Source organism: Anomalospiza imberbis, chromosome Z (assembly GCF_031753505.1).
Source record: "Anomalospiza imberbis isolate Cuckoo-Finch-1a 21T00152 chromosome Z, ASM3175350v1, whole genome shotgun sequence".
In the NCBI taxonomy this organism is placed as follows: domain Eukaryota; kingdom Metazoa; phylum Chordata; class Aves; order Passeriformes; family Viduidae; genus Anomalospiza; species Anomalospiza imberbis.
The window spans coordinates 11,174,875-11,195,676 of NC_089721.1; the positions used below are offsets into that span (position 1 = coordinate 11,174,875).

The 20,802-nt window shown below is 35.3% G+C and overlaps 1 protein-coding gene across 5 annotated transcripts in view; it reads left to right on the plus strand.

Annotated features, from left to right (window-relative positions):
* NIPBL (NIPBL cohesin loading factor) overlaps positions 1–20,802 on the plus strand; it is a 150,664-nt gene that overhangs the window by 29,528 nt on the left and 100,334 nt on the right. For all 5 annotated transcript variants that reach the window (XM_068177048.1, XM_068177052.1, XM_068177050.1 and 2 more), the window contains exon 2: positions 19,743–19,886. In XM_068177048.1, the coding sequence (XP_068033149.1) occupies positions 19,823–19,886 (64 nt within the window). In that variant the 5' untranslated portion in view covers positions 19,743–19,822. The remainder of the gene's footprint in view (positions 1–19,742; positions 19,887–20,802) is intronic.

Here is a 20,802-nt window from a genome sequence, read left to right on the forward strand (position 1 = left end):
ATCAAATTATGGCTTACTGTGGGAAAGCATGCTAGTGGATTTTTTTCCCAATTTATTTTTTATAGTTACTTGTTTGGGGTTTTTTTGGTTTTAGTGTGTGTGTCAAATGCTGTTATGATTTTGTAAAATATCTGAGAAACTGAGATAGTTCACCAACCAAATATATACTCAGATTAATCAAATCCCAGTTTTAGATGGAATAAATAGGGATATTGCAAACTAAAATAGTAGTTTAGCTTTCCTTCTAGTTTTAGATATTTATCCTCTCTCATCTTTATGTTAAGCTTTTGTAGAGAGTTGTTCTGCCCACTGTGTGGTTTTCTATATATGGCTTCACTGTCTTGATCAAGTTTACATTGTTGTTTCCCTGTGTAGAGCAAAGGAAGCATACTGAGCCTGGTTGTCCCTGTATTATGGACAGTAATTGTGATATTTTAGTTTGATAAACAAGGAAATTTTGAGAAAATCCCATGTGCATTTAGACTCTTCTTTAGAGAGCAGTTTTTTTTTTCCTGGATAGTATGTATTGCAAGTCTTTTGCTTATAGTCTTGTATTGAATCTTACTTAAAAATCATTTGCCAATTGCAAGCTTTCTGTATCAGCACTGTAGAAGGTGTATGAGAATACTTCCACTCAGTCTTGTGCAGATGTTTTGAAGAGCTGTGATGTGCTCTTCAGGCATCAGGAAGGGAAGATAGCTGCTGGAGGGTATTAGGCTGTACATGCGTCTTTTAATTGGGTCACATGGACCTATGCATGTGTTTGTGCTGTCATGGTAGGGACTTCTGGAAAGAAGTTCCTTGGTTTCCCTCTGTACTTGATCAGAAAAAAGTTCAGTTGAAAATAGTTTTGGCCATACACAATTTGTCATAGTCTACACTTGGAGTGGATTCTCATGCTGTTTTAACTGACAAGGGATTTCAACATTTTTCTGAGAAGAACACTGAACTCATGTTATTTTCCTCCTATTATTAATTTTGGAAGCTAAATAAATCTTCCATCACTATCTCCTTGTACCTTTTCCATTTCTGAAATCAATGCTGAAAACACCCAAACCTGTCATCTATGGGTAGTGAATACGAGGCACTTTGAGGCTCTTCATTAGGTGCAGGTTTAGAAGGTGTAAAATTTTCTCTTAGCAGTATTTTATACTGTGTCTTTCATGGCTTTCCTAAGAAACAGTCATTTAGCTGTAGAGAGGTTCTTTATTCCAGATGCTGTTCACACTCTTTCTGCCGTGGTGTTATTTTGACTGCTTAAAATATTACCTACTCTAACAGTTTAGACTTCTAGTTTTAGCTTAGGGGTTTTTTTTTTTCCTTAAATCTTCAGAAAGTACAAGACTTCATTTGCAATTTGAATGAAGTACCTCACCTTTTTTAGGCTAAGGCATGTAAACTGCTATTCAGGTAATGCTGAGTGAATTGCTTAGTGGGAAGAGTCATAGCACTTTTCAGGCCACTACAAAGGAAATGAGACTATGTTATTTAAAGTTCTTCTTCCTGCAAAGTTACCTTTCAGTTCTGAGCAATGTGTAAAACCCAAGGTGGTAGTATGAGCTTGAATTCTCTAAGCTTGAACTGACTCCTAGTCAGTGCACAGATACAGTGGGCCACATATTCCAGTTAAAATACTGCTTTGGAATGTTACTGTATGGGTAAAGCCTTCTACCTCTTCATCAAAAATTGTTCTGTACTGGAAGGAACAGAATGTCTAAAACTCTGAACATCCACACTTGTAAGTACATGATAGTGATTTAATTTATTCCAGCTATATTTGTTTAGTTTAGTAGGACAAGAAGACAACTTCATGTTTCCTGACAGTAAAATACAGCTGAAAGGTAAGTTACTGAAGCCAGGAAGTAACGCTATGAAAGAATCTTTTAGTAGATACCTGGCACTTACTAGATGTGATGATTACAAAACACAAAGTTTTCTGTCTTAACAGAATGATGTATTTTTAAAAAAAACCCATATAAGCCTGTCGTGTTTAAGGTTGGGAGGAACTTCTAGAGGCCATCTAGTCCAATGCCCCTGCTTAGAGCAGTGTCAACTACAACAGATTGCTCAGGGCTGTGTCCTGTCAGGTTTTGAGTAACTCCAATGAGAGAATTTTCACAAACCATCATATGCCACTATTTGATTACCCTTAAGTCAAACAGGTTTTCCCCTAAATGGATTTTATCCTCATGGTATTTCAGGGTTTGCTGAGACTGGTCTCACACTGACATTGGCCAGCTCACTCAACATTCATGGATGCACCTGATCAGGTTCCATGGATTTATTTGTACGTATCCAATTTGCCTAAATGTTCCCTAGCATGATCCTCCTTTACCCAAGGGTAATCTTCACTGCTTTCAGACTTCTCAGCTGGCATCACTGCCTGCATTTCCTGTAGCACAGTCTTACCAGTTAAAACCAAGGCAAATAAACTTAAATTTTTATATAATAGCACCACTGCTAACTCCCAGAATATCAGGAAATAAAAAACATCTCCAGGTAAAGAAGAATTGAGTATCATACGGCAATTGGCAAAATTGCACAACAGCATTAGAGTCTTGACAAGAACTGTAAGGCTGTTTCCAACTTCCTAACACATTTTGTTGACAAATTCAGGAGTCTTAACAAAAATGCAGGAGCAGCTCTGAGCAGTGTCATTAATGACAAGGATTTGATGGCCTTCATCTGACAGTATCAAAAGGACTGAACATCAAAGAATAAACTGGAATATGAAAACTATTAAGAACAGTCTCTCAAGGGATACATAGTGGCCAAAACTGCATAGCTCTTCCAATAGGCAGTGAATGACCTTGTAGCTGTACCAACTCCTACTTTCAGCATCTGAAAAAATTATTTAAATGCCCATTAAACATAAAAACTAACAAACGTGTAATTACAATACTCAGAAAGCAAACTTTAAAATAACTCACGAAGATTCAGGATTATGGCAGTTTAACTGCAGTTATTTAAGTATAGTAAGTATAACTCCAGACTGTTATTCTTAGAACAGACGTAAGTTACATAAAACTGAGTTGAAGTGGTTTCTAGAACAACTTACTGAGATCTGTACAAAAGAATAATAAAATAAAAATAACCCTAAATTGTTTCTGTAAACTAATGATATGGGGGTAAAAGTGAAAGAGAAATAACCTATCCTTCCCTGCTATAATCTGACAAAATTTCCCTCTTTTATTCTACTGCTGAAGAGTGCAGAACTTCACAGTCTGTTTCTAACTGGGACAAATGAACGAAGGAAGAGAGATACTTCATTACAAAGTGTTTAAAAAAAAACTAACCAAAAAGGACTGGGCAGTCAGAAAGTAATCACTTTTCCTCTGCTTTCTGCTTCAGCCTGCATTTAAAATTTCACCTATAAAGAAAGCACAATTCCCTAGGTCAACATGTTCAATTAGGAGCAAATCTTTTATATGTTCTGTATATATTCATTGACAGAAATTACCCACCAGCAAAAGCACCTTTACTAGGTCTACCAAGAAAACACCACAAACATATAAATCCCTAACAAGTGACTCCACAAAACTTCCTAGTAAATTATGTGGTGCATTAATATAATCTCTCTATCTGAAGTACTGCTTTCCATTAGGAAATCTAATTTTACAAACCGAAAAAGGCCAAAATAAACTAAGTTAAATCATGAGGGGAAATAAAGTATATACAGAGAGAGTGTCTACTTAGACAAAAAGTGAAATGTAGCTGTGAATTGCAAAATACTTGTTCTATAACAAATAAGATAATAAATGGAAAAAATACAGCACAGTCACCACATGAAAACCAGTACTTTCTTCAGTTAATAATGCATCTTACCAGTCTTAGAGTCAAAAGTTTAGCAGGAGAAAAATCAGAGGTCAATTTGTTTCCTCTTAAGTTTTTGCTGAAATCACAGAGAGGCATTATGCTATCTATTGCTTAACATTACAACATACAGTCCTCTAAAGTTTCTCTAAATTATTAAATTTTTTAAAATGCAAAATTTGTTCATCACTGCTTTCTAGAAAGCATCAGGGTACTTTAAAACTGTTTTAAAAGCAGCAGTCCTTGCTAATTCACCACTCATGTTTTAGAAGATGTCTCTAAGAGGCATAAAAGGATGCATGTACACTGCATACATTCAAACAAGTTTAAAGATTTCTTTATCTTCCAATCAAAGTATCTTAATCTAAAAGCATAAATTACTAGAAGTCATCCCTTTTTGTCACCAAAATAAGGTGAATTTTTGTTGTGGTTTGAGGGTGGGCATGGATTTTTTTTTTTTTTTTTTTTTTTTAATATTTGGCTGGTTGGGGTTTTTGTTGGTGTTTTCTGTTTGTTTGTTTGTTTGTTTGTTTTAAGCTCTCTCTGGTGTCCTCCTTGCAAGCCAGTGACAAGCTACATTTTTTTCCTTTAAAACTTCAAATTAAAGTGTAATTTGTTTGAGGAATCCTTCTGAAAAAAAATTTCATCACTTCCAGCAGCAAGAAATTCTGTATATTCAGTCCCACTGAAATTCTCATATGGTACATGTATTGCACAAGGTACTGTTTGACACAAGATTGCAAGAAAGGGGTTAAAGACAGATTCATCAGAAGAAGGGGAAGTAAAATGAAGTCCTACAGGACTCAGACTCCTTCAGTAACAGAGACTACTACTCTGTATTCTCTACTCCTCTCTTGCAAGTGTTAGATGTCTTCCTGGTGAATTCATATGACTGGTACCCCCTCTTCCCTAGAGAGAGAAAAAAGGTGGGGGGAGAAGGAAAAATGAAAAAGGTGCTACTTATTATACAGCACAAAAGTATGATAATACTATCAGAAGAAATTGTGTTATAAATTGAAATGGTACATGGACTGACTGAGTTGTATATGGCTTCTTCTGGAGCCGACATCCATTATACCATTCTGACCATTGCAGGAGGTGAACCTGATGACCGCTGTAGTCCCCTCCTGTCCCATGTCACCCTAATTTCTTGGACAAATTAAGACTGAAAGATATTTTTCCTTGACTGTCAAACCAAAATACACTGTCATTGTAAAACTGAACATTTTAAAAGTAACTTTAAGAATGTTTCTCTGTCCTTTACCTTCTCTGTCTCACCTTCATTGAGACATCATAAACTTCAAACAATAAATTAATTTTTGTGCTGTATAATAAGGATTTTTCAAATATCCAAGAGGGGTAAGGAAAGGATTGTGCATGATGATAGCAGTCTGGCAGGACTATGTAATCCGAAAAACTATGGGGAGCACTGCTGTACCATAGATTAGGATATGCTAGGAAAAGACATGATGCTGTGGGACTGTGTTGCACACTACAGGATATAAACAATAAATTCAGCATTTCTATGATGCATGTTAAAAATGTATGAAAATTATATTCATGCTTCGGCAAACAAAAGTTTTGCAACCTTGCATTTAAATAGACTGAATTACAAAACTAAACAAATAAATGAAATCACTATCATGTCTTTGCAAGCATAGATGTTCAGAATTTCAGGCATTCTCTTCCTTCCAGCATAGAACAATTTTTGATGAAGAGGTAAATGCTTACCCTGTACAGTAATATTCTAAAGCAGCATTTAAACTGGAATGTATTTTCCCACATTTATTTCAGAAGCAGCAATTTATTGTCTAGATACTTTATCACCTTTTTGCTTTCAAGGCTTTTGCAATAGCATCTATAGGAAACTATATGTGATGTGGTGATTTGTAAAATACATGTCCTTTCACGTGTCTTAATTTTACTAATCAAAATATCCTTTTCATTCCTCTTGTTTTTCCTTGTGAAGTCATTAAGTATTCACTAAGTTACTGGGGGCAGCTTCACAGAGTTGTATTGGTAGAAGTTGTGATGACAGCTTTATGCCATAGAAGATAAGCGTAAAAAAAAATATATTTTACAGGTCTTACGTATGCAGTGTACATTGATATTTCCTTGTACAGAAAAAAATATGATTATTAGAAATTGGATTTAGATTTATGCCTGGTTTCGTTGTAATAGAAGATGCATTAATTCTAATAGGAAAACACAGAGTTGTAAAATGATACTGATAACTCAAAAGCAAGTTGCTAAATGTCATGAACAGTGCTAAAAAAACCAGCATTGCTATTGAAGTCTGAAATTTACCTTGGGTTTCATCATTGTAGAATGGTTTGGGTTGGAAGGGAACTTAGGAATCATCTTGTTCAAACACCTGGACCATGGGCAGGGACACCTTCCACTAGGCCGGGTTATTCAGAGACCAATCCAACCTGGTCTTGAACACTTCCAGCCACAGCTTCTCTGGGCAACATTTTCCAGTTCCTTACCACCCTCACATCAAAGAATTTCTTCCTGGCATCAATTTAAGGCTATTCCCTCTTGTTCTGTCACTGTATGTCCTTGTAAGAGTCCCTCTCCAGCTTTCTTGTAGGCTCCCTTAGGGCACTAGAAAGTGCTATAGTTTTCCCAGAGGCTTCTCTTCTCCAGGCTGGACAGCCCCAACTCTCTCAAGTGTGTTTTCATAGCAGAGGTGCTACAGCCTTTTGAGCCTTTTGGTGGCCTCCTCTGGACTTGCTCTGGCAGGTCCATGTCCTTCATATACTGGGGACTCCAGAGCTGGATACAGTTCTTCAGGTGGATCTCGACAGTGGGCTCCTTCCCCTGCAGCCCACGGGGCTCTGGATGCAGCCCAGCAAAACAAGTTTGGCTTTCTGGGCTCAGAGCTCACATTGACAGCTCACGTCCAGCTTTTCATCTGCTGGCTCCTGCAAGTCCTTCCTGTGTGCGTTCTTGGGATTGCCCTGACACATGTGAGGATCTTGCACTTTGCCTTGTTGGACCACATGAGGTTTGCATGGGCTCCCCTCTCAAGTTATACTTCATTGGAGTTTAACAGTAGATAAAAACTCTGCTTCATAAGTGGCTAGCTATACTCTCTAATTTTTGTGCTCACTGATTAAGTAGGCATTGTCATTCATGATTAGGAAAAAAATGTAGTCTAGGTCCCCTAAATAATTTCCAAAAAGAACTATGCTTTAAATTACTACAGAGAGAATTACCACTTTAGAGACATGTGTGTGAATCTTTCCAGTTTCCTCAAATTATTATCTCAAATTTTTTTCCAGGTAGGATTTATTTATGTATATCATAGATTATATTCACCCTTCATTATATATGTTACTCAACTTTCCTTTAATATTTCCTTTTTTCCCATTATGTGTTAATAAATAATGAGATCTTTCTAAGTAAATTTATTTCAAAAGATGAAGACAAACTTACTGGAAATTTTATGGGAGTGACTGACTGCTTATATCTTTCCAGTACTGTTTATCTCACATAATATTCTGGACCTTGAAACAGCAGTTTTATTAGAGGTTTTGCCTGGTTTATGAAGGCTAGATACCAAAATTGCCTTTTGAGCTTAGAACTTGGAATCAGCTTGAGAGCTATTGCATTATCCACTTATTTTTGCCTATAGTTTTGAAATTTCTGCTGAGGAATGATTTTGAAGGACATCCATTTTTTCCAGGACAAACTGAGGTCTAGTAAAGGCATTTCTAAGAACCAGTACCTTAAAGGTGGGTTGGTTGATTTGTGTGGGGTTTTGTTGTGGTTTTTTTATTAACTTGGAATGTGATTTTCAGCATCATTCATTCAAACTCTGAATAATATACTGTCAAATTTTGTGTGCTAATTAGCAATAATTCCCTTGGGAGATGGTACTGGCTTGCAAAGTCATGCTGGAAGATTGCATTAAATTGAGGGAAATCAGAAAGTCATTGTGTCAGCCACGTATTTTCTGTCACAGTTACAAAGAACTGTGACACTTCTGTCATTGTTACAAAGACCATTGCTTTGAAACTTGCAAAAAAGTTTCAGGTGGGTCAGATCAGATGTAAAAGTTACTTAGGAAGAATTGAGCAATTTGCTGAAATATTTTGTTCCTTCAAGGCTTGCAAAGCAAACATTTTGTTCATGAATCTGTATGCTGAGTGTGAATAATGGTTAATTCAGCAGTTGAAAGGCATTGTAGTTAGTAATTTAAGAGAAGGGCTTCTGCAAAAGGAAAAATCAAAACTACAGCTACACTCTGATTAGGCAAATAGAAAAGTTAGATACTTGGATGTGTTTCTCTTTCAACTTCTTCATGTGGTTGCAGAAAGCTTGTTTAACCAAAGTTCTTCATATTTGTCAAAGCAAGACTAGGAAACATATGGCTCATATTGAAAAGCACTTAAAGCTGAAAGCTGAGTCTTCTACAGTTCCATGAATCCATTAATTGAGAAGAGTAGAAAAGACTTCATTGCATCTACTAATCATGTAGGAAAAAATGTCTCTGTCATTTATAGATATTTCTAATTTTGTTTAAAAAGCCCCTTTCAATTGGAGATGTTGAGATACTAATTTCTTTTTGCAATTTGATTAAATTAATTTGATACAATTTCTCAATTACTGATGCCCTTTAACTTGGAGTGACCTTTTCTGGCTGTATATACTCCTGGTGTATGGTTATGTTGTTAATTGTAACTTACTTGGTCTAAAGATTAAGGCTAATTGGAATTTGAGAAGTTTTTGCTTTGTTGCTGTCACTGTCAAGATTAGAAATGTTACTTTCCTTGTGGCCTTTGTAATCTAAAACTCACTGCTTGCTCTTAAAATGAAAATGGAGAAAATGACTACTAGAGTAGGAATTAAAAAATAGAGTATTCCGCAGTCACTGAAGATATTAATTTTGCTAATATAATGTTGCTCTATGCATTGTTTACACTTTGACTTTGTGAATAGGGAGACTTAGATTTTGGTAGTTTTTTTTTCTGAAGTCTATTAAAGTATGTTGTCTCAATGGCTGAATTTTTTTAAAATTTATTTTGTTATTGAGCAAATCAGGTACTTCTGTGTCAGCTTTAATAAATATTACAGCCAAAGAAAATAAAGTGCATAGTCAATTTGAGTCCATAGATTTATTTTTTTTTAACTGGGAGGGTTTATCTCCCCTCTCTCCCACTGTAATTTTCTGGACATCATGGTGTCCCTGCTTGAGTGGGAGAATGGATAAGGCATTCTCCAGAGGTCACTTCCTTCAGCATCTGTGGTTTTACAATGCGTAACTTCCTGGATGCATAGACACAGTAGTAGTTCCCTATTCCTTCCTTCTCCTTCAAAGGGTGAGGAGTTGGGCGGAACAAAGATGGGGAAACAAATGTGTGCTCAATGTTTTTGGTATTTGTTGTCATGAACTGTTTATCTCTTTGGTACTGAAAGGCATTGTTCAGCTGCAGAGGTGATGGCAGTTTGCAATCCTGTCAAATTTAAAGTGATTTGTTTTCTGCTGTTCTTTGTGTTCCATACCAAAAAGGAGAGCTTTAGAGAAATATCTGCATGGGCAGATACTTCTGCAATACTGCATTTTTTATGCAGTAATGGGATTAATCGTGGACAGAGATAAACGATACGCATTTGGAGTAGAAGAAAGGTCGGGGGACAGTAACTTTGTGTATTGTGCCTTCAGTCAGCTAGATGCTGTTTTCAAGTGCTCATAAATGTTTTGGGAAGTGTATCTGTCTTCCTTTTAAATTATTTGTCCTTGTTCTGTCCTCTGCATCAACAGAAGCCAAATTCCATAACAGGATGGAAATCCCAGTTGGAGTTACTGCTTAGATTTATCTCATTTTTCTATCTACCTCCCCAGTCTATACAAGTGCACAGCCATGTCTGCACATCCACCTGTCCGAGCAACTGAGCTGCAGCTTTCTAACTCTGTGACTCAGCCTCATCCTTGGGAATTGTGTAAAACTGATGAAACAGATCTAAAGGAGCAGAACAAAACCACACTAGAGTACTGTGCTGGTTTTGCATTGGAGTCATCCATGAAAGTGATTTTTTCTGAGAGGAGCTGCTGAGAGCTTCTTCTGTGCCTAGCAAAACCAATTGCTGATTAGCTTTGAGAATAAGCAGGTTAATAAGCCAGTTAAAAGCTAGATCCGCCTTTTAAAGTTGTGAACCTGTTTTGCCTTCTTCCTAATCCTATCTCACAGTAGGAAATGAGTAAATACCTTCTAGTGGGTCCACTGGCGTTTGGCCAGTGCTAGACCCACCACATGTACCAAGACATTAAATTTAAAAACATCCATTTTGGATGTGGGAAAAAGGTCAGCAAAAGATAACTTGTTTCACTGCTAATCACATTAATTTCACGGACTGTTCGGAAAGCTACTTGGCCTTGTCTCTTCCGGCCTTGTGCTTTGTAGAATTGCTGTGAAATGAGGAGGTGGCCATAGCAGTCGGGCCATGTTCTGTGTTTTTCAAAAAAGTCTGCAAATGAAGTGAAATTTTTTTTCACCATTTCTCAGTTCTCAGCTCTTTGTGTCACAGTTTATGATCTGCCCTGCTCTTTAAGGTGAAAGTAAACTACTAGGTTGACTAGTTCAATATTGAAATGATGTAGCTATTCTTTGGTATTTTATGTTCTACACACTTTTATTGTGATTGGTAAGTTTGTACCAGAAGTTCTGGTAGGAAATGTACAATGTGTAACTTAAAATTGTTCTTGTTTCTTGGAAAAACAAATGTGAAGCTAGTTCATAGGTGTATTATTTGCGTTCAGCTGAACTACTTAAAAATGTATTACCTTGTTCAAATAATTAGAAATAAAGGCATTGCTCAATCCTTATCTACATGACAGTACTTTAGATTTTTTAATGCAAATTAACAGGAGGAATTAATTTAAAGTGGTTTAGTTGAGCTACATTAAACATTTGAGTTTATATTCTCTTTCAGAATTAGTAGCTTAAATTCAGTTGGTTTTATTTTACTGTAAAATAAGGTTGTATTGAGTGAGCTCTATTCAGGTATGAAGAAAATTTCCAAACTAGTTTCAGTTAGTTAAGTTTGTTAAAGAAAAAAATATCATCTGTATGTTTTAGGGAATTTCTATGAAAAGGAGATTTTCTTCAGTAGTGTGCTTCACTGTACTTGTTTTATACTAACTGGGTCATGGCATTCCTATCCACATAAATAATTACCTTTTGTTTTGCTCTAAATTATGACTTCTACAAGTGTGTTTTCACTGTTGACAGCCATTCTGTGTTTCTTTGTATTGCCGCAGTACCTGGTGAAGTAGAATGTTTAAGATGGACTTACCACACATTAAAAATCCCCAAGTTTTTTTTGTGCATAATCAACATAATTTCATCTAATTGTTCTTGATTGAATGTTTGTTTATGGTCTGACAGTGGTAAGTTTGAAAACTTTGGAAGTTGCAAAGCTTAACCTTGATGGAAGCTGTAAGCTTGCCTTAGGCTATGAGCAACTTTGCTAAGTACTTGATGTATTTCCTGTGTAGTTTTGGGTTAGATTTGTAGCATCTGCAGGCTATCAAAAGTAAGATGTGGAAGATGGCTATCAAGAGTAAGATGTGGAAGGTGAAAGAGACACCACTTCAGAGAAATTTTTTGTTTTGGAAATACATCCCTCCTTTCAGTGCAGTTGGTGAGCTTAAGAAGCTTCTGTTGTGTTTTTGCTGCAGCTGTAGAAGAATCAGCAGCAACAACAGAAGTTCAGAATTACATAGAGCACTTTCGTAGGTAGCACTGTGAGGCCATCCCCAGACCTACAAGCACCAAACACCAAAATAATATTTTTCCTAGCTGTTGAGAGATTCCATATTGTTTCTATCTAGTCCAAATTGCTCATGGTAAGCTGGTCTTCATTTGAGCTTAGTTCATTAGCAGATATTCCAACACAATACATCTAGATGTTGCATGCACTATGCTTCAGGGTTTATTAATAACTTTTTTATGTGTTTGATATTCCCCTCTCCCCGCTATTCTTCATTTGTTTTCAGTGCTGTTTTTGAGCTCATTGTGCTTCATAAGTTTAGCTGGCCAGAGTGTGTTTGGAATTGAGAATAAGGACTATCTTGGCTGACTAGTGGTACTGTTTCACAGGCTTATTTGTAACTTCTTTGTTTATAATGTTAATAGGGAGTGTAATTAAATAGGATAGGAAGATAATGTTTTAAATACCATAAAGGAAAACATCAGGGAACCCTGACACTAACTGTAGTTACAGTCGTGGAGCTTTACAATTTTAGCATTGCCAGGTTGAATGGTGTGTGTTCAAAAGGCGTGTGTAATTCTCAATTTTAGAACACGAACATTAGCTAAAATCAGCTATCAAACATAAGAAAAATTTAATCTCTTGAAGTCTCTATGCAGTTACTGTATTCATTAGACACTAACACTGCAGCTGGGTTTTTTTGCAAGTTACCTTTGCTCTTATGTTCAAACTTTTGAAGCAATATGTTTTTGCAAGATTAGTAATCTTAATTAAACTGTTAAATTCCATTGATTATTTAGGGGATTTTGTCTCTTAACTGTTAGTATACTTTCCTTTAGAGAGTATATCTGCCTTTATACTGCATAAACAATCTATAATACCTCATGTAAAATGAACCAAACAGAACAAATTTTCAGTAGGGAATGCTATAAATTTACAAAAATAATTACATTGCCATAATTGTGCAAATGTTTACAGTAGGACAGTATAACTGAAGCTCTTTGTGTTTCTGCACACAGTCACTAAAATCACAGATTAATTTAATATTTTTCTACCTATTGATCACTGGTCACCTCTTTATCTGTAAGTCCCTAATAATTTTGGAAAGCATCAGCTTCAGCAAATTTCAGTTATCATTGGAAGGGCTGGAAGCCTCAAGACAGTTTTGTGTGTGAAAATTAGTTATTGAATAGAGGAGATTCTTGTGTTTCCATTGAGAAAGAGACTGCAGCATGTGCTGTCTCTCTTCATCCAGCAGCTGAAACGTGTGGGAGTGGATTTGATATGAGAGAGGGAAACTGGATATGTTATAGAGGGCTAGTTGAGAGTCTTTGCATGGAGGAATTGCTTTGTTGTGTTGAGAGCATAAGGGGAAGTAATACAGCAATTCAGAAGAGAAGCATCTTAACTCACTGCAGTGCTGTATAGCATCTCTCTTGTATGTGGGAGAAGTTAAAGTTGAAAAACAGGCAACAAGATGAATATTAGGACAAATGAAATAACATATCACTGGTCAATATTAATTGCAATATGAAGAGGCGCTGGTGTGTTTTTGAAATGCAGCTCACTGAATCTTTTTATATAGAATTTTATGTTTTTGGTTATTGTGTATTACTGAAGTAATGGTATACTGGTGAATCTGGTTTTTTAGTGTATATGGAATAAGTTTGGAGTAATTTTAATTTCCTTTCAAAGTCAAAAAAGAGGCAAAAATTGTGTGTCATGAAGACTTGTGTAAAATCAATTGCTGCCTCAAGAGGTTAATTTCATACCAGTTTTGTTTTTTAAAGGTTATGAAGCATCTGAGAGAGTTCATGGGCAGAAATGCAAAATTAAAAATTGGAAGAAACTATTGTATTAAGTAGGTTTTGGTTCAGTGTTTAATCACTAGCCTTTTAATCTGGTTAAGTTCCAGCCGAATAAAAGATCAGAAAGTCTTTAAAATACAAGTAAAATCAGTCCACAATTGTGTTTAGGAAAGAGCACATTACTAACAGCTAACATGAGACATTCCAGAAAGTTGAAAAAAAAACAAGCTGCTACTTCCTCCCTAATACCTGTCACACTATTTTATTAATGAAGATGGGTATTGCAACCTAAAGTATTCTCCATTACAACCCTTAGCTATTTCCTTCCAATAAAAACTATATCTAATATCAGCCACTGATGCATTCCTGAGCAAGCACGAGGGCTATGCTTACTCAAAAGAGCTTTACTTTCTTCATTGGAATAGAAATTGCATGTGGAAAATGTACTGCAGATGAGAAATAAATGTATGAGCTACTGAAGCAGGTTGGTGTTTTCACTTCATGTTTGTTTCTTAGTGATGGTTAGTATCATGACTGCCCTACGTCACAAGGTTTGCATAGTTCCACTTCTCAAGCCTGTCCACGTCCTTCTAGATGACCCCTTCCCTCCAGTGTGGCACCGTATCACACAGCTCAGAGTTGTCGGCAAAGTTGCCAACAGTCAACTGTCCCACTGTCCCACAGGTCAGGGAAGCTGCATAGTACTTACAGGCATCTGTTTTCTGCAAATGGCCTGGTCTGAATTTGGGCATGGTCCAATTGTGTCAACTCCCTTTATTTCTTTTCCCAGGAAGAGTTCTTACAAGTGCAGAGCACATCTGATGCTTACCCTGGTGGAAATACATGTGCTCCTGCATTAGGGGGTGTCTTTCGCTGAATCCACAGACCAATCTTACTCTGTTTGTGCTTTCACTGCTTGTGCTGGGATTTCTCTTCTCATGTATTGTGGTGTCACTGCCATTGGTATTGCATGAGCAGGAGAGACATCAATGTCATTGTTTATCAAATTAGAGCACCAGAGCCCAAAGGAATGTGGTAGTAGTTACAGATTAAGAAGCTGGCTGCTTTAATTTTTTTCTAAAGATTGCTTTATTCTGGTAAACAACTTACAATTGTATAGTATAGTACTTTTCACTAAAGTTTTTTTTTCTTACAATGATTGTAGATTGCTGATTTGAGCACCTACTATAGGAAGACACATTATGCTAATGCTGGTTTAGAAGTTGTACTAGGTAATACTTATCTCAAACCTTTTCATTTTTCACTTGTCTTGTCAGCATCACTGTTTCTGCTGCCTGATCACTTTATGAATGAAACATACAGATTTCACTAGTACACACTCTTCCCTGCTTGCACCCCCTCTTTTCCTTTACCTCCACCCACATGCTGCAACCACATCTTTGGCTGTCAACTTAAATAAATATACAGTAACTTCATGTTTTGTTGTGTTACTATTTTAACCTTAGACAGCTGCATCAGGCAGCTGATTAATAAATGTTCACTCTTCATTTCCAATACTGACTTTTTCTGAGATTGAATTAGCTTTAAATGCTTTATATTGTAAATGTGTATGCTTGTCCCTCCCCAGATTCTTAAGTATTAGATTATGTTTTGTCAACTATATCACCTTCTTTAGTATGTTTTTTGAAATATTTTTGAAAGCATTTAGTTCTGGAAACTTACAGTCATTGTATAAAACTGTAGCTCTGGAATAGAAACCAGAAATCTGCCCTCTTGTGGATAAATCTGTCTGATGTACCTCAGTCACAGTATCTGAATGAGAACTAAAGAATACTAATTGATTCTCTTTGTGAGTCTGATTCTTAAAGCATTTTTAAAGGATAGTTTATGGACTGATAGCAGAAATCTATGTAGTAACAAATATGAAAAGTAGTTTATTGCAAAATGTCAAAGTTTAAAACTGACTGAGACAAAGATTCGTAAATTTGTGATTCAGATTTGCTGATTTAAAAGAAGAGAAAATGTCCACTTATCATCTAAATTATGAATTAGTTATTATGTAGCTACACTCGTTCAATTAGCTTATGCAGCTGAAGAAAAATCAAGATCATGATGCTGTGGTTATATCTATAGGATGTTACTCAACATATAGGAAACTAAAACTGCTTTTTAAAGTACTTTAATGCTAAATAAAGATTTCATAATCTAAGCAAAATAAAACAGGACTATTTAAAGAACTCTACTTAATATAAAGTGTTTTAAAAAGAAAAGCATACATATCTAATATCATAGCTGTATTTAAAATTTAATTTTAATCCATCTTTTTACTTCTTGGAAAATATCAGGTCACTTATATATAATACATTGTTTTAAATCTGAAGATATAATAAGTTAAAAAATACCCTGGAGAATGAGAAATTAAACATTTAAATGTACATAAGGAACTGCCCAGTACTGAGATTGGTTACTTAACTGTGCTTTGCTGCTGAGCCTTTTTGTATCACTGCATAAACAGATTTTTCCTTTTGTTTTGTTTTTTATTCTTCTCATGCATGCACATGGCAAAGCTGCAGAAAACCTGGTATTTTTGTTAGAGACATGTTGGTTTCTCAACCAAGAGGAATGTTTCATTAATGCAAAGCTTGTACCATTATATGATAACCAATGGTCAGAGTCCTCTCATCATTTAATTGATAGTTAAATGCTGCAATAGCTGAAAAAATACAACTGCAATTTGTTTCTATTTCTTACTATATTTTTACAGGGTATTTTTTTTGTTTTGTTTGCTTGGGTTGTTGTTATTTTTTTCCTTTAATGCTTGTAATTTCTGTTTGCTGGATGTCAGTGTCTGTACTTAAATTGTTCCCAACTTACTTTCATCCTCTCTTCCTCACTTAATTTTGCCTTTTCAGTACAGGGCAATATAGATAATAATAAAAAAAAAAAGGATAAGTTACAAAAATAACACTTTAAATTTGTACTTACTAACCATAGCCTAAACTTTTTTTTTAATGCTATTTTCCTTGCTATGTTGGCTTGGCTTTTCTGTATATTATGATGATAACTTTTTCCTGTGTTATTTTTCAGATATGCTGCCATTTCACTGTTTTCCTTTCACTGAGGGGTTCTTTGTGTTTTTTCCTTTATACACTGCACTTCCTTCCTCCCAAAAATGTCTTCTATGGTATTTATTCTTTCTTACAAGAGACAAAAGCATAAATATCTATATACTGAATATATAAGACCTCATGCTTTTATATAGACTGGATTTCTTGTACTCTTTCTGAACTGCTACGCTACAGTCTAATGCATTGGTTAAAAACTTTCCAGTGCAAATATTTGATTTCCTCAATTCAGCTAATATAACTAACAGTTTCATTTTTTTCAGTTAAGGGGTAAAAATATTACACTATTGTTAACAATTACTGGACCAGCCTAGCAATGGAAAAATTTTAGATCTTTAAAATTATTGTTCTTTTTGACTAATAGTGAGCTGCTGCATTAGTACTTTTAACTCTTCTTATATTTGAAGAATCGAGGTAGGGGAGAAAAACCCCAACAAAACTTGTCTAACAGTCAAGCTATTGTTATATACTGTACTGATATTTTGTATGGAACAATCTATACTGTCTTGAGCTGTCAGTCTTTATTCTCCTAATTGCTTGAGATTTTAAAATCTTAAAATGGATGGGTTTTCTTATATTCTCAGTAGCATCAAATCTGAGTTGTAGTTTCACTGGATCTTAGTCTCTGCTTCTGGATTTGAATCCTGCCTTATTTGCCAATTTTATAACAGATGCAATTTTGCCCTCAACACAACAGATGTAGTATTTGGACGCAGATATTACTACGTGGTTTCTTCGTATTGTGTTTATTTTGTAAACTAATCCCATCACTTAATCCCATCAGTCTCTCTTTCTCTCTTGTTTACTGTCATCTGTTTATTCATTTCATCATGCTTACAGAAACTTCCTAATGTCAGAGATGGAGTTCTTGAATTGCCATGCTTAGCCCCCAGCTGGTGTAGACAACCACATTCTGTCCCTTCTGTAACATCTGTACAATCCATCTTTGGAGTAATAGTGTTGTTTATCTCTATTAATGTAAGGCTGTTGGAGAAATTTGCAGCTCTGATGGTGAAAAACTCTGTTCTGGTTTTCTTCTTGCTTGCATTTATGTGCCCATTTATTGTTGTGTTAGCATTGCTCTGTGGCTTTCTTCCTTTGTAGCCTTCTTTGATTGCCTTAGAGAGAGCAACCACATACCCTCTTGACCTTTGTTTTGTTAGTTAAACAAACCAACCCCTTTTACTCTTCTCTTACAAAGAAAGTTTACTTTTCCCCTGCTCACTGCACTTGCTCCACTATGAGGTCTGGACCTCGCCAGGTTCAGGTCCTTATTATGTATCTGTGGACAAGATTTCTAATTTCAGGTGTCTGATTTGGGAGGAGTTATTCCTGTATAACGTCTCTGTAATTTTCTTTATTATGGCAGTAATACTTGGATTAGGAATGAACTTGAATTAGGAGTGATAGTTTCTGTGTTAACAGCTTTCTCATATGATGAGGAAGTGAAAGTGAATAGACTTTTTTTCTCTAATATTTCATTGTTTCTGTGTTACATAAAAATTTCCAATAATACTGGCTAGTGATGTGGCCTTTTCTTTGATGCAGTTTCAGTCAGGAGAAGTCATCAGACATGACATTTTTATAGTAAATACAGTTTATGTATGAAAGGTGTTCTTTAGTTTCTAGGCTTTCAGTGAAAACTTGAATTTTAAAAGTGTTATCTCCTGTGGGTTTATTGCTGCAGACTCATTATGGGACTCTTTTAGAGTATTTTCTTTGATTCTTAAAATTTCTTTTTAAGACTTGCTTATTTGTGGAACTAGGCAACCACTGAAATTCTGCATATATTTGTATTCATTCAGGGTAAAAACCCCTTGGGTATTAAGTTGTACTTGAAACTGCTCTGATGGAAGTTTTCTCCTGGATTAAAAAAAAGACCCAAACACAGCAATCCACACAGAGTATCTGTCTGTAGCATTTTCCTTACTGACTAGATTTCTGTATTGGCAATGTACTATATTTTTAATTTTAGAAAAGTAATTTAGGTAAGAATGAGACTGTGGCAGGTGTGGCAAAGGAAGTCAACTCACTGTCAGTTCTGTTTTACCTCAGTTTTTCGAAGAACATGCAGATAGGGAAACTTTGAAAAGGTAATTTCACTGGCTGATGAAAACTTTGAGCACAGAAAGCCTTATAACATTTCTTTTCCTTGTCTTGTAGTCTGTGTGTTTTTATAAGCAGTGGTGCTTTATATATTGATATATGTTGCCATGTTGGTGTGGCGTAAGAAAGAAAGTTACTAAGAAACATTACTAAAGAAATAATAAGGATCTCTTGATTTGTATGTATTTTATATGCAATTCTCAAAAACTACAAGGATTTAGTGGTTTATATGTATTATATATGTGATTCTCAAAAATGTAGGCTTGTAAAGTAAATAATGATTTCAACATTTTAGTACATAAGAGAAATGCTTATGTAAGGACTATTTCCCAAACTGTCAAAAGAGGTAACCACATATAAAATTCCTTTGATATCTTCAGAAAAATCAAGTCAATATCACAATATACTAGGGGATTGTAGTGTGTGATGTTTTATGGTTTGGAACTGCAGTTTTTGGGTTTCTTTTAGCAGTGTGGATTTCCTTACATTTGGGATCTTTGTAATTAGTGAAATCCAAGTAAACTAATTCCTTTTTCTATTGTTGAATATAAAATATGCTGTTTTACAGGAAAGAAATAAGCTAGTTCAGTGGTGGCAAAACTTTGTTTTTTTTCCCCAAAAGGAGTAATTAGAATTTCTGGTAGTAGTTTGACTAGATAGAGTTATGTATTGAAGAGATATTGTCAAATCAATTTTGAAATATCTACTACTTCTAATATACTTAGATTTTGTATTTGTCAATATATTTGCTCCTTTATTTTTGAAGCTGTAAATGACTTCTTTTAGTTTTGCTAGTCTCTTTATGAAAATGCCTCCTTCTGCAATATTGGGAAGTGAATGTAACTGCTAATTACTTAAACTGGTTATGCATTAAGTGTGATTACACTTTAGTATGAACTAACAGAAGTTTTTTTACCAGTTTTTGAATTGGTATTAAATAACCTGACCAATTTTTTTTTTTAATTGCATTGTCTTGTATCTTTTTTTTGATGAAGGGGTTGCTTCTGAGACCAGAAGGAAGCTTGCCTTTTAGTTGGCTAATGCCACCTGTTACTTAAAATCTACACTGTTCTACTCACTCTTGAAAAAATTTACTTAGTATACAGCTAAAGCTAGTATGGTCTGTTTCATTCATGTTAATGACTGTAAAAATTTTAAAAAGTAAACTGAGATATTTTATTTGGTTTTGTTCTTTTTGTTTTTTCTTTAGTGCTTGGGAGATGGGAAGTAATGATAGCTGGCACCTGAACTGAAATATCTGTGTAGGCACTACTCTCCCAGAACTTCAGGATGAATGGGGATATGCCTCATGTTCCCATCACTACTCTTGCAGGGATTGCTAGTCTTACAGACCGTAAGTACTCTTCTTTTTTCTCATCTTTACTATGCTTTTTACTACCTATTTGGTAAATACCTGCATTTTCAAAATTCAAAAAAGGTTTTTATTTTAGAAGTTCATACAGTTAAATCTGTTTAAAATCAGACTTGTCATTAAATGTTAGCCATGTTATTGCTTTAATTATAAAAGTCTATCAAAAAAAAGCATGCATATTTAAGCATAAAGTGAAATGAAGGTTAAAAAAACCCTTAAAGAAACCTGAAACAAAATATAGGAATTCATTGTTTGTTTGCAATATCATTTAGTAGCATATCTGGGTATCATACAAATAAAGAAAAATATATTAATGATAAAATACTTCTAAAACATGCGTCCTATCATCTTCACTAAAAAGACAGAGACACGGGATTAGACTGATGTGTAACCAATCAAGAGAGCTGTAGAATATATTGAATATACTTAAAACTAGTTCTTTAATTTTGAACTAGTAATAGGGGCACAAAATGACTGCTAGAATAGAAATAAGCAGCTGAACCTGAGTCTTTTTTCTTTGCTGTTGAGCCTGCAAAGGGAGCATGTGAAGTGTGTGTGCTGACTTTAAGTACGCCAGGAAGACAAAATGCTAGGAAAGAAAAATAACTACTTACATTACAAGCTGATATTGACACAAAACCAAATCATTATAATGTGACCAAAAATAATTTCTAGTGTAACTAAAAGGAGATTTATTATTATATAGTGAGGACCTAGAACAACCGTTGCAGTAGGAGCAGCTGGGGCAAAGAGGTGTCTTGTTTATATAGTATAAGAAAGATTTTGTTGGTCAGTTGTCTGTCTGAGGATAATTGGACTCGGTGACCTTAGGAGCTTCTTCTTCTAAGTACTTCTGTTGTTACACTGTTGAAAATTTGGAGGCTTTCCAAGAAACACT